The sequence below is a fragment of the Mucor velutinosus genome (assembly GCF_035048745.1).
Source record: "Mucor velutinosus strain NIH1002 chromosome Unknown tig00001564, whole genome shotgun sequence".
Taxonomy (NCBI): Eukaryota; Fungi; Mucoromycota; class Mucoromycetes; order Mucorales; family Mucoraceae; genus Mucor; species Mucor velutinosus.
Genome location: NW_027041906.1, coordinates 2602488 through 2615625, shown reverse-complemented (window position 1 = coordinate 2615625; position 13138 = coordinate 2602488). Strand labels below are relative to the sequence as shown.

The following is a 13138-nucleotide window of genomic DNA, read 5'->3' as shown; positions in this document are numbered from 1 at the left end:
ACTTTAAATCAAACATCAACAACATTTGCCAGATATCGCAATAGCAGCACCTATTGCTCTCTATCATCACTAATTCTACAAGCTAGATGCAAATGTATAAATACTCTTCTTTTTTTACTCAATTCCAGGATCTTCAGTTCATTTTATACACAAAATAAAATACAGTTAATTTCTATTGTATTTTACTATTGCTTTATTTTTTTTGTGAAATCTATTTAAACCTGATTTCACTGCAGTATACGTATAAATAGCAGTCCACTGGGGCCTTATGGATTGTTAGTATAGCTTGCTGAGAAGCTACCTAAGTCGATATGTTTCATGTAGTGTAGATGGATCTGGACATCTTGACATTAAGGAGATTGAATCTATTGTAGTTCCTGAGGCGACCGTGCACACACAGTTGACTGGACTTGTAAACATAGATGTGATGTGATACGATAAACATCATCTATGTTGCTACACTGTAAAAAGTGGCTTGAGGAGAAAGTGAATGTACCCTAAGATGCATGCGTATATGCAACATACGCCAGTATATTCTAGTGGAAAATAATGTTTGAGCGATTGATTTTGGATCATTTGCCTTTTCGGCAGTGTAGGTCCGTGAACCATTTAAACACGATTCCACTGTGGTCTCCTGGTGTCGAATCTTGTATCACAGGATTTGTAGGTATCATGAATATCTAATCGTTTAACTTTGATACAAAGTTTTGTTGTTTGCTTCCCCATTGTGCTGACAACGACTCAGCCTATCCAGTTTTTTCAGTCATCTCACCTTAATAAAGATGAGTGTTTAAAGTCATGGATGGGCTTAGTTTTAGGGCTAAATAAGGCACTTACAATGTGGACGACAGTCAAAAGTGTCTTGCTGACCTGATGAGCACCGGGTTCAAACCGCGCAATTTGCTAGTTTCAAATTTGCATAATATTAGTGATGCTCAAGGTATAAAATTACTGTATTCGTGCATTTCAAAAAGAAAGACCTGAGCCTCAGAGTTAAAATAAAAGTGTCTACCATTTAGAAATTGTGTTCCGTACAACGCAGAGCATCTATGTCACCAAGCAGAGCTGTAATTTACATACTTCTTTGGCAGAAAACCCTAGTTTGTCCTATTTTTAGACCAAATTCTGTTCAAACTTAGCCACTTTGAAGCATGAATAACTCATGCTACAAAGCACTGTGGACGCTTGGAATAGCGCCAAACGTACCTTCTTAGCCACGCTTGACTAACTGATGCTTTTTTTCAAAATTTTTTTGTTCATTGCAAATTCATGAAAAATCCTCATTTTTTCATGAGTATTAGCAAGGTAAAATTCTTGAAGATCAAACGATCGCGTTTTTCACCCCAAAAACGAAGATTTTTTCTATGATACGTATTAGATCAAATTGATTGTAATGATGAAATGCAACACTGGAAACTCTTTTTCTGGAACTTTTATATGCTAAATTCTGACATATTGGCAAAAACCCTGTTTTCATATTCTTGACAATTGCTCATTATATTCGGCCTGAAAGGTGAATGTAATCAGCATCATTCGATGTGCCTTCATTGACTCTATATAAATGCATTAGAAAGTAAAGTATAGCAACGACAACTTTCATAATCAAATTTAGCGAAAACGTTTAAGGAATGTAAGATCGAGTCAAATTTGAACACGAAAATACCTACTGCACAATTTCAAATTAAAGTACAGCAGTTACGGCTGCCACGGCAGAAGACTGAGAGCAAATCTACTGGCCGTGACGTCGAATATGGTGCCCTCCCATTTTTCCATTCCCCCGTTTTTCCTCCCTTTTGCAAAACGCGTTTAGTATCAAACCATATTGGTTTTGGAACCCTTTTGATTGAAAATAACACTATAGCTTCTAATAACACGTTCTTGCATTGTTAAAGGTACTTGATACTGCTTCTTCGAAGTAGAATATAGTAGGCACTATTCAGTAGCGAGCACTTGAATACGTAAAATCAGCACTAATCGGATTTGTTTTTTTAGGTTTTGATAATTTTTTTGCCTGTTTGACGTGAGTGCTGCTGCCGTTACTTCTCTGCTATTTCTACTGCCTGCTTCTTTGGCTTACCCTGTCTGGTGATTGCTTCTTTGATTTCTATCTCTGGCAGTTGCTTCTTTAATCTTTGTCTGGTCTCTGGTGTCGCCCGTTCTTTGGTTTTCTATGCTGCTGTTGCTGCTGTTGTTGCTGATGGTGGTATTGCTGCTGGTATTGCTGCTGGTATTGTTGCTGGTATTGTTGCTGGTATTGCTGCTGGTATTGCTGCTGGTATTGCTGCTGGTATTGTTGCTGGTATTGCTGCTGGTATTGCTGCTGCTGGTGTTCTTGCTGGTGTTACTGTTGCTGGTGTTCTTGCTGGTGTTCTTACTGGGGTTGCTGCTGGTGCTGCTGATGGTGTTGCTGCCGCTAGTCTGGTCTCCTTTGGTCTACTATCTGTGGTGTATGCTCGTTCTCTGGTGTATCTCCGGTGGCTCTGCATTCTCAAGTCTATTTGTGGCTGCGGTAGGTCGTAAGTATCTTTTTTCTTCTGGTCTCAATGACATGAAGCTTCTATGGACGTTTTTGTTATTGCTTCCTTTTTCATGATAATGCATTCATGATGTTTTCTTTGTTGCGCTTTCTTTTTTTTCGTTGGCTGTGATATGATCAGCTCAATGGATGTTTGCAATGTTGTTGCTTCCTATGTACGAACAACAGGCATGATGCACTGCTATATATCTGTATTGCCGCTGTAATATTACTTTGTTATATGGCCGTGGATTGTTGTTTGTGTTGCCTCTGTGGTTTCACATGAAACAACATTAGTCATTATGTTGCATTACATACTTATACTATCGTTGCTCATACAACTATGTGTGTTTGTGTTTCTTTGCATCAGACTATTATCATGCACCTTGCTCATGTATGCATTTTTGTTTCAACAACAGCAAGCTCTTTTAAACATCTTTGATGTTTTGTTTGTTATGCTTTTCCTTTGACTCGCTTTCATGTGAGTGCCTTTTTTTTGCCTACATACTACTATACTCGTATAGTATTATATTCTTTTTTCTTTTTTTTTATTATTATGTTTCTTTGAAGCATACCTTTTTTTACGTTGTGTGGATGTGCCTATCCCTGAAGCTCAACAAGACTTTGTCCGAGGCTAGGAGGTAGATAGGCCGCCTCCACTTGGTTATCGCTACTTACTTTAGTGATGATTGAGGGTCTCAATGCCAGAATTTAAAGCTAGGTGGTGTAAGTAAGACATGCTCTAGCACCTGAGGGAAATTTGATGATAGTAACAGCTATATTGCTATATGGCGGAGCTTAAAATTTTGCCTCACATCAAAACAGGGGGAAACCCTCGCAAAATTTTTTTTAGGTCAGCGGAGTTTTTAAGCAATCTGATTGGCTAAGAGGTTGAAGCAACGAAGGTCTACAACTATTCGATTTTCTATTGATCTGTCATCTATTGCCATGATTTCGTGTTAATAATAAAAGGTGCCAAAATAGAAGATACAACTTAAGTTCTTCTTACTCAAAAGTAGTCTAGAGTGCAGCAACTATTTAATCTGTCATCCATTAAAAATTCTGCAGAATTGGAAAAAAAAATTCAATAATAAATACTGTCAAACTTGCAGTGAAATCAGGTTTAAATAGATTTTATAAAAAAATAAAGCAATAGTAAAATACAATAGAAATCAACTGTATTTTATTTGTGTATAAAATGAACTGAAGATCCTGGAATTGAGTAAACACTACGGCCCAACTGATGCTCTCACAGAACATGGATGTGCTCTTTTGGGAACATCGATGTTCTCATGAGCACATTGATGTTCTCATTTGAGAAGGTGTAGTTTTCCACTGGAATAAAATGGTTTGAATAGCTAAACTATAATATTGTAGGCAACAGAGAGACTTTTATTATCTGTAAGATTCATAAAATTACTAAACGTATTATAAATTGCACGAGAAAATGGCAATTTAAAATTACCTAATAACTACTTATTAAAGTAAAAGAATATATTTCAATAAGATATTCGAGTAGTTTAGTGGGAAGAACGTCAGATCCACAACCTATCGGTTGTGGGTTCGACCCCGGTAGAAGAACTCTTCTTTTCAAATTTCTGAAAATCGATGTGCTCGTATAAGAATATAGATGTGCTCACATGGGAACATTTCGGATGTTCTCATAAGAACATCGGCCGACTTATAATAGATCTTTAGGAACGCCGATGTTCCCATATGAGAGCATTTTTCACCTTTCGGGAACATCGATGTGCTCATTTGAGAACATCAAATAGATTCTCATATGAGCACGTCGATGTTCTCATGAGAACATCAGTTGGGCCGTAGTGAAAAAAAAAGAAGAGTATTTATACATTTGCAACTAGCTTCTTGTAGGATTAGTGATGATGATAGAGAGCAATAGGTGCTGCTATTGCGATATCTGGCAAATGTTGTTGATGTTTGATTTAAAGTGGTAATCAATGCAAGAGCACTGGCCATAAGGGTCGATTTGAGTAACCTTGATGGGCTTGGGTGAGCTATCGTCATAGCATGATTTAATGTAACCTTGATGGTTTAAAGTGTGATGTTTGTTATTGAAGTATGGAATCCTTTATCTGGGATATTGTGCAACTATGGCAGCAGGGCATAGTTGTCGTAGTATTTGAATATGCTTTTTATTGACTTGATTTTATTTGGATAAAGATAGCATCTCTTATTACGACCATCAAGGGTGTGATTGAATACATTGTGATCAGGAGTGATTCATTCACACGATGTACGATATAAGCATGCATCTTTACTTTAGTATGTTTAAATGGGTTTTTGATGTACATTTGAGAGCTTCATTAATAGATCCAAATAGCATGAATTTGAATGAGTGCTATTTGATGAACTTTGGTTTTCAATTAAGTTGCGGTTGGGTGGCTATTTCATTACAGTGAGGATAAGGTATTAGATGGGTTGATTTGGGTGATAGGATAATAGATCCAATCTATTATCCTGAACATGCCATGATATAGATCGTAACTGAATCCTGTTTCATGTCAAAGTTTATGATCTAATGTGATCGGTGCTTGAACTGCTTGTTTCTACGCATTTGGAGATCCGGTTTAGAAATGATACATCATAATTCTTTGGCAGATTCAATTGTACATTTTATTTTGACATAACAACGATGCCTAAAATCGAAATGATGGCAGTTACAATATTACTTTAATACCAATAAAAAAACGAAACGAGGACAGTTATTCTTTTAACATAGTGAATCAAGACGGCCATGCTCTTTCAAAGAGTGTGAGCTCGGCATTTGATGGCTATGAAGAACAACTCAAGAAACAGTACAAAGTAAAATACAAAGGTCATGTGACGCAAATATACAAGTAAATAATCTATATATAATAAAATTGTTAATCGTAATATCACTACGGCCCAACTGATGTTCTCATGAGAACATCGAGGTGCTCATATAAGAATCTATTTTATGTTCTCATTCGAGAGCATCGATGTTCCCAAAAAGTGGAAAATGCTCTCATATGGGAACATCGGCGTTCCTAAAGATCTATTATAAGTCGGCCGATGTTCTCATAAGAACATCCGAGATGTTCCCATATGAGCACATCCATGTTCTTAAATAAGAGCAAATGTAGCTGTTTATGAGCGCATCGATGTTCTCAAATCAAAATATCGATGTTCTTAAATGAGCAAATCCATGTTCTCAAATGAGAACATTCATGATCGCGCATGAACCTATCGATGAGCTGAAATGGGATCATTGAAGGTCTGAATCAGCTTAAGTATTGGTAGCTTTTATTGGCCCATAATTCGTGGTTTAAATATTGGCAGCTTTCATTGGCTCAGAAATTGTGGTTTAAATATTTATACATTTATTATTGGTTAATTTTAATGGGTAAACGAAGGCTACGTGCCAAAAACGTGCAATAGTAAAGCCTTGTAGTGGTAATGGTCATGCTGTAGGCTATAGTAGAGTCAAAGATAATTGAGAATAATAGCCTGGATCAGTATGAACTGTTTCGTGTTTCCCAATATTATCAGTTTTTAGGGCAATATAAAAGTGATGTTTCCAGGCGAGATCCAGAGAGAGCATAGAATGAAAAGGTTGAAGCCATCAACAGTGTTCCATGTAGAGCAACGAATTGTACAAAAGCCAGCATAATATCAAAGATGTGCATGTACCTATCAGCAAAGATGTGAACTGAATCAAGTTAGTAAAGCGTTCCAGCAAAGGCGTGATGACTACAATACCTCTTTCACAAGACAGATAGAAAGTACAGCACACCACCAGGCAGCGACTCATTGGGAGCAGACATTCTTGAAAAGAAAACATCGAACGAATGTTAATGCGTCTTATGCCGTCAGAAGTATCAGATGTATAGACCGCATCATTCAACTATGAAGCATCTGCCATTGTTCACTGGATGCAAAAGGGGATCCATAAAGTATGCAAGAGATGTGCTCAGTTATCAAGCCAAACCCGCCAGACCCACTCGACGCTGGCACTAGTTAACTTATCAGGTGAGTAACGACTGATTTTTCCTGATGATGCAGCAAAAGATGACTTACTACTTGAACAGTGATAGCAAGAAAGCAGATAAATGGAACCAGCAGGATGGAGGGAAACGGTTAACCAAATGGCATACTTGCGACATCGAAATTGACCTGGCAAAGTCGCCTTTACATTTCTACAAGATATTTGTTAGCTTTTATATGGCAAGAAGCATTGGACATACCATAAATTTGTTGTTTCGAAAGGATGTAAATGAAGATTCCATCCTGGATACTATGGCAGGGATATGAAGCTTCCCACGGCGCACATTTGAAATGGTATTCCTTCTTCAATGGCATTGAAACCTAGCCTCCACCTTTAAAGCCATGGACGGTAAATGCTGCCTCTTCTTCTTGCTGCTACAGAGCACATGTCTCTTATGCTGATAGAATTAAAGTGAAAATAGATGAAAAATGAAGAAAAAAGAGAAACAAAAGCACTTTTTTCTCAAGGGATGACCTAAATATACAAAGTTTCGATCTAAAAATATAGAAACACGCTCTAATCATGCACAGTATCAGACTGATGTAACCAAATCAAGTAACTTTTTAAGCTGAAGTGACCTATCAAATGTGATTTTAAATGTGGCATCGCAGCTAATCCATCATCTCAAATCCCAATAGAGCAAGGCAGCATCAAATGTACAAAAGCAAAGTAATTTTATTTTGGATGAAATATACAAGATCTCACAAACGCACACACCATTACATATTGCTAGTAGTACTAAGGTTGTCATCATCCTCAGCATTACCAACACCGGCAGTTTGAGCAAGCTGGGCAATATCACTGTCTCCAACAATTGCTGATTCAGTCTCCTAAAAGCATTTGAAATGTTTCCAATACTTAGATGTTAGCCATGGCCAAAACAAATAATAGGAGCTACTTACCAGAAGATGGCTTCTTGCCTCGTTTTCTTGCAAAGACACATTGGCAGCAGCATTGGCAGCATTGGCAACATTGGCAGCAGCATCAGCAGCAGCATCAGCAGCAGCAGCTCGGTTTCTGCTTGCTCTATTTGCTTTGAAGGCCTGGGAGAGCAACAACCTGGCACACCACTGCTTCTTGCAGAGACAAATCATGAGATTGTCCCGTTGCAGGGCCTGCTCCTCCAGTGCCAGGCTGTAATATACCTGTTCATCCTGCACATGGTCCAGGGCATTCCAATGCGAGATATTCGGATGCATCACCAGTATAGCCTCCAAGACCCTCTTTGCTGTGCGGTGGAGCTTCTCCCTGCGCGATTTGAGCTGCCCTGGTGTCAAATCGGGTACAGATGCCCCATTGCATAGTTTGTGTAGATGCTGGAGCATTGCGTTGTATCTCTCCACAGGAGAAGCTCTGGCCCTGCCGGTAGGGTTTGCTTCAATTACCCGAGGACCTCTTCTGTTGCTGTTTGATAGTACCTGGCTTCTGTAAGTGGGATCCAGGATGCTTCTTGTTGCCAAATCGCTGCCTGCGTCTTCCAATGGCGACATGAATTGCTGTCGAAATCCATCATTCAAGACGTTCAGTTGTACGCCTTGTTGGCTGATTTCGGATCTCATTGCCATCATTTCTTGCAAGAGTCTTGCGGTGAAGTCAATACTGGCAGCGTTGTTGTTGTTGTTGTTGTTGTTGTTGTTGTTGTTGTTATTGTTCATGGTTCGCGCTGATAATAAAAGTTTAGTAAGCAAAGAAAAGATATGTTCAGAGTTGTGTTGTACCGTATATCTCGTTGCGCACACACCACCACGTTGTTGAACGTCATTCGGTTCACAGGCTTCATGCAAGTAATGCTGACCTCATTGTACGCCCATAGTATAAGCATATGTGCACAGTGAATACCACTCGATTTGACATGATGTTGAAAGTGAAATGACGTAGAAGTAGCCTGAGGCGACATATCACATCATAGGAAACACGTTCCTTACTTGATCTTGGACTTTGAGTTACCAAACGTTATATGCAAGACTACGTATCACTTGCTTGTAAACGATGATAAACGCATTTGTTGGCGAGCGCAAATAAAACTTGAATTAGTATATAAAGCTGCCACTTGAAATTTGTTTTTACTTGCCTATTTTTCTTGGTTTCTCCAAACATGTCATTCTCAATCCGTATATCACGAGAAACAGAGCCATCCTTCTGTACAGATTGCTATACCAGCTTTGACAGTGCCCGTGCTCTACGCAACCATCGCCGAAACTGTCGTGCTCCCATTTTGAATGAAGATCAAGATGTTGAAATGGAAGAGCAACCTCCAGTGGAAACAACGCTGATACAGCCACAATCTCCCCCCAGTGCGCTAGTCACAGCCAATTCAGATCATGCAAACCAGCTGCATGATGATGATGCCATGAGTGATATTGAAGAAATGATTCCTGCTGCTGACGATGCTGATTATGACTACGCAGGCTTTGAACAGACGCCGGGTGCTGCTGATCTGCTGCCTATTGTCGATAATAATGGTAAGGAATTGCAGCGCTAAAGTAGATGTATATACTCACAATAGCGGATTCCACACATGCGATAACAGGAGACAATCCAGAAGAACCAGGGCTTGAATTTGATTTGCTAAATGTCAAATACAAGACAGTTGGAGTAGTCGACCCAGATGCAGAAGATCAGGCTTGCTTCTACGATTGCAGATCCCTCGAAGACATCAACCAAAATACATATACAACCACAGAACTGGTTTCGATTGAGCTGTATGATATCGTCAATGATTTTGCTATACCACGGGATGCATACAGAAAGTTGGTCAGGTTGATGAACACTGTTTTGAGAGATACAGAAAAAATTAGTCGAGGTAATTCGCATTGCAATGACATGTCATTTATACAATAACTCACCAGCTTCCGATCCTCCCCCCATGAACTGATAGAAAGCAATCCGGAGATCATGCATGGCCCTCGTGTGCAAAGCATGCTTCAGCGCCAATCATCGTTGACATCCCATGAATATGATGTGTGTATCAATGGCTGCAAGCTGTACGCATTGGAAGTAGACGACGAGGAGACAATTTGTAATATTTGTTCCCATGAAAGATACGATGCACGGGGAGATCATCGAGCCCTGTCAACAATGAAAGTCATGTCAATTGGAGACATCGTATCACGATTAGTTGCGAATCCAATAACGAGAGAGGAGCTTCGGTACCGACATGCCTACGACAACAGAGACCTTGAAGAGAATCCATCCGATGTTATCATTGCTGACGTATTTGACGGCGCCACGTACAAGTCCATCAAGAATACGCATTTCACAAATGACCTGGATATCGCAGTTGCGATCATGAATGATGGCTTTGTAGTTGAAAAGAGAGGTGATCGGCTATTCACAATTATTCATCTGATGGTGTTCAATTACGATCCACACAAGCGTTACAAGGAGGAGTACACGCACGAGCTTTGTATCTTTCCAGGAAAAAAGAAGCCCAAATCATTTGACTCGTTCATTTCCATCATCTTGGCAGAGCTCCAGTGGCTTTCTACGTATGGAATGGTAGTCGAAACAAATGATGCTGGGCCAATTCGTTTGAAGGTTCATCCTCTAATTTGTGGTGGTGATACTCCAGGTAAATATCCTGATTGATAAAGCAACTAATCAGCATCCACAATGGCTAACATGAAATTGATTTACCTACCTGCTTTATTCTAGCCGTGTTTGACTGGAGCAAGTGTGCTCATCATGCATCTGAGTATGGCTGTCGTTGGTGTCTTTCGCGTGGTATGCACCCTGATAATCGCAGCCATGGGATGTACTTTCCAAATGCTGGAAGCATGCGTACGAATGAAGATTACGAGAGGGCTGAGTCCAACCTTGGATTCAACGGTGTCAGCCTTTTCAATCAGCTATCGTCATGCATTGCACCCCAATGCTTTGGATTCGAAGAAATGCATACATTAGCACGAGGTGTTGGTTCAGAACTCTTCGAGATGCTCACTGTCGACCTGTCTCCGAACAACACAAAGTTCTTCTACACATATCCAGATGGTGAATTGGAGCGAGAAAATTATCCATTTTTCATTCCAAAGCAACGGCTGTTCGAGATTGGCAAAGCAATTGAGGACACAAGATCATATATACCAGTTGCATTTGATGGAAGCTTTTTGAATCTGGTGGAGAAGCTACGAGGCACCCGCAGTGTTGACTATCTTGATAATTTGCTGGTAAGATCAGATCCACTGTAATCTGCAAACGTACACATGTAAGGCGTGAATTAGGATCTGATTATTCTGATTTGAAATAGACCATCATACCTACTCTCTTTGTCCCAGAATTAGCCAGTCCACAGGCTAGGAAAGCAATCATGAAGCTGGTTAGAGGCGTCTGTCTTGCATTGCAATGGGAGTTCACTGAGTCTAGGTTGGCAGAGATTGATGAATGCATTGACTTCTTCATTGACTACTGCAAAGCTCAGAGAGATGCCATGTGCTTGTCACTTTCGGTCTTCCGTCCCGTAATGCATCAGCTTACACATGTAGTGTGGATGATAAGAGAAATGGGGCCAATTGTAGCCTACTCCTCACGAAGTCAAGAACGGTTAGTCATCTATACATGCTATGTTTATCACACACATCCAGTTACTTACATAACAACATCATCCATTTTACAGAAGCATTGGAAAGTTTGGTGATTTGATAACTGGCAAGTCAAGGACAGGCAAGCAATCTTCCAACTTGATTGAAATTGTTGCAATCAGAAACCAGCTGAAAAGGATCTTCGACTCAAATGAGTTCCTCCAAGGCATTCGACCGCAGCCATATGCATCCACCACATACCTCAATCATCCAGAATCTCTAACAAGCTCACAGTTGTGGGAACCTGATCAAGAAGAGACAAATTTGGATCATCATTTTGGCTTCGATGGTACTGATCGTGCTGAACTCCATGGTGTTCCAATTGCAAGATTCAAGCGTGCTTTGTCGAAATACTATTGTAGGATATTCTCTCTTCAAAGGCTGAACAACAGTCCATTGTCAATGACGATCAAGGTTGCCCATCGTGCTCTAATCGGTTCTACTGTCATAGGATCAGAAATATACAGAGAGAAGATGCATGAGTTTCGTAGAAGCAACCATCTGGTCATGTTTAGGTCAACTCACCTCAATCGACTTAACCACCCTGTCTCCTGTTGGTTTGTTTCGCGAGTGATATTCTTTTTCCAACATGTCTATGATGGGTCGACCTACTTTTTGGCTTTCGTTGAAACCATGAAAAATCATGGTGTTGCTTCTCACGACAGGTCTGTCCCTTTTGTTCGTATGAATGAGCCTGTCGAACAACAAATTGCAAGAAGGGTGCCGAGAGTGATTGATCCCAAGTATGCTGTCATTTCTATTGACGATGTTGAGATGCAAGTGGGATTGGTGAAATCTTTGGATAACGACTTGCACTTTAGCGTCATTGCAAACTACCATGCGTTTGAACAAGATATGTCGATCGATGCTGGCGATATTCGCAACCTTTAACGAGGATTGAAATCGCAACATACAGATTTTTTTTTTTGCTTTCGCGTAAAACTACCCACTTGAGGCTACGAAATAAAAGATAATACATTTGTCAATACAATACATAGCTACATTCATTAATCATACTTGTATACCTCTTACAGCTTTGTTGTCCATGAAGGCATGCGCAAAATAATTATAAAAAAAAATAATAAAAGAAAAGGATCCGCATCACTGACCATCAAAGCATTTTGAGAAAAGCATAATTAACCCAGCAAGGTTAACGTCCAACGAAGAAAAAACGAGTTTGCTCGGATTCGAACTGGCGACCTTCAGTTTGTTAGTCAGGAATATTACCACTTTGACATAACGACTCAAAGTAACCAGAAACTCGGGTCACGTGATTTTTTCTCCTGATTTGTTTCAAATTGAGCAAGTTTGGAGGCTTCTAACTTCGTAGATAATGATGCTACGAATTGGCGTTCGGTACGAAAAATAAACAAAAGAACTCAAAAAGTCTGACCATACCATTTAAAAGCGCATATCTGATAACTATCTTCACAGTGTAAAGCCAAATGTTCTGATATGGGAACATCGAGGTGCTCACGAGAACATCGATGTTCCCAAAAGAGCGCATCGATGTTCTGTGAGAACATCAGTTGGGCCGTAGTGTTAATCTGTCGTGCCTAAATTTAGGTTTAGCCAAATCTGAAGAAAGCGACTAAAAGGCGCCAGCATATACTCGAAGGTTCTGGAAACTGATAGCAGCAGACATTGATCTGATTATCGGTTGCTATATCAAGTACTATATCTACTCGAAAATTCCATTGATTAAGTAATTATCGATCGCAGAAATAGTATAAATATAAGTTGTAAATGCATTCAATAAACAGCATCTTCGAACATAATCTCAATCTATTAGTTACACTCTAAGTTATTTGTTAACTTCTACCATTGGATCTATCTATCAAGACGACAAATCATCGAAGGAAAGATGGCCGAGTTGGTCTAAGGCGTCACGTTAAGGTCGTGATCTCTTCGGAGGCGTGGGTTCAAATCCCACTCTTTTCACTTTTATTTTTACTTGCAAACTGATTATGTAAGCAGTTGTTTTGTTTTCTGTTATCGTCTGGCATATTGGCTATT

General features: G+C 39.7%; 3 protein-coding genes and 1 non-coding gene across 4 annotated transcripts; 2 read left to right on the top strand and 2 right to left on the bottom strand.

Moving 5' to 3' along the window:
• Positions 1-6045: 6045 nt before the first annotated feature.
• On the bottom strand, positions 6046-6341 carry mrpl16 (39S ribosomal protein L16, mitochondrial; the record flags this gene model as incomplete). Its single annotated transcript, XM_064830349.1, has 2 exons — positions 6046-6209; positions 6260-6341. 2 exons carry the CDS (start codon positions 6339-6341, stop codon positions 6046-6048), a joined length of 246 nt encoding a protein of 81 aa, XP_064682851.1.
• Positions 6342-7264: 923 nt separating this feature from the next.
• Positions 7265-8200, bottom strand: ATC70_011153 (uncharacterized protein; the record flags this gene model as incomplete). The annotated part of the gene is made up of 2 exons (XM_064830348.1): positions 7265-7375; positions 7448-8200. The coding sequence occupies 2 exons, from the start codon at positions 8198-8200 to the stop codon at positions 7265-7267; spliced, it is 864 nt and encodes a 287-aa protein (XP_064682850.1).
• A 440-nt stretch (positions 8201-8640) lies between these two features.
• Positions 8641-12013, top strand: ATC70_011152 (uncharacterized protein; the record flags this gene model as incomplete). The annotated part of the gene is made up of 6 exons (XM_064830347.1): positions 8641-9007; positions 9076-9348; positions 9424-10116; positions 10200-10711; positions 10792-11084; positions 11158-12013. The coding sequence occupies 6 exons, from the start codon at positions 8641-8643 to the stop codon at positions 12011-12013; spliced, it is 2994 nt and encodes a 997-aa protein (XP_064682849.1).
• Positions 12014-12980: 967 nt separating this feature from the next.
• ATC70_011151 lies at positions 12981-13063 on the top strand. The gene has a single exon. It is a non-coding gene; the product is annotated as a tRNA-Leu (tRNA).
• Positions 13064-13138: the final 75 nt, after the last annotated feature.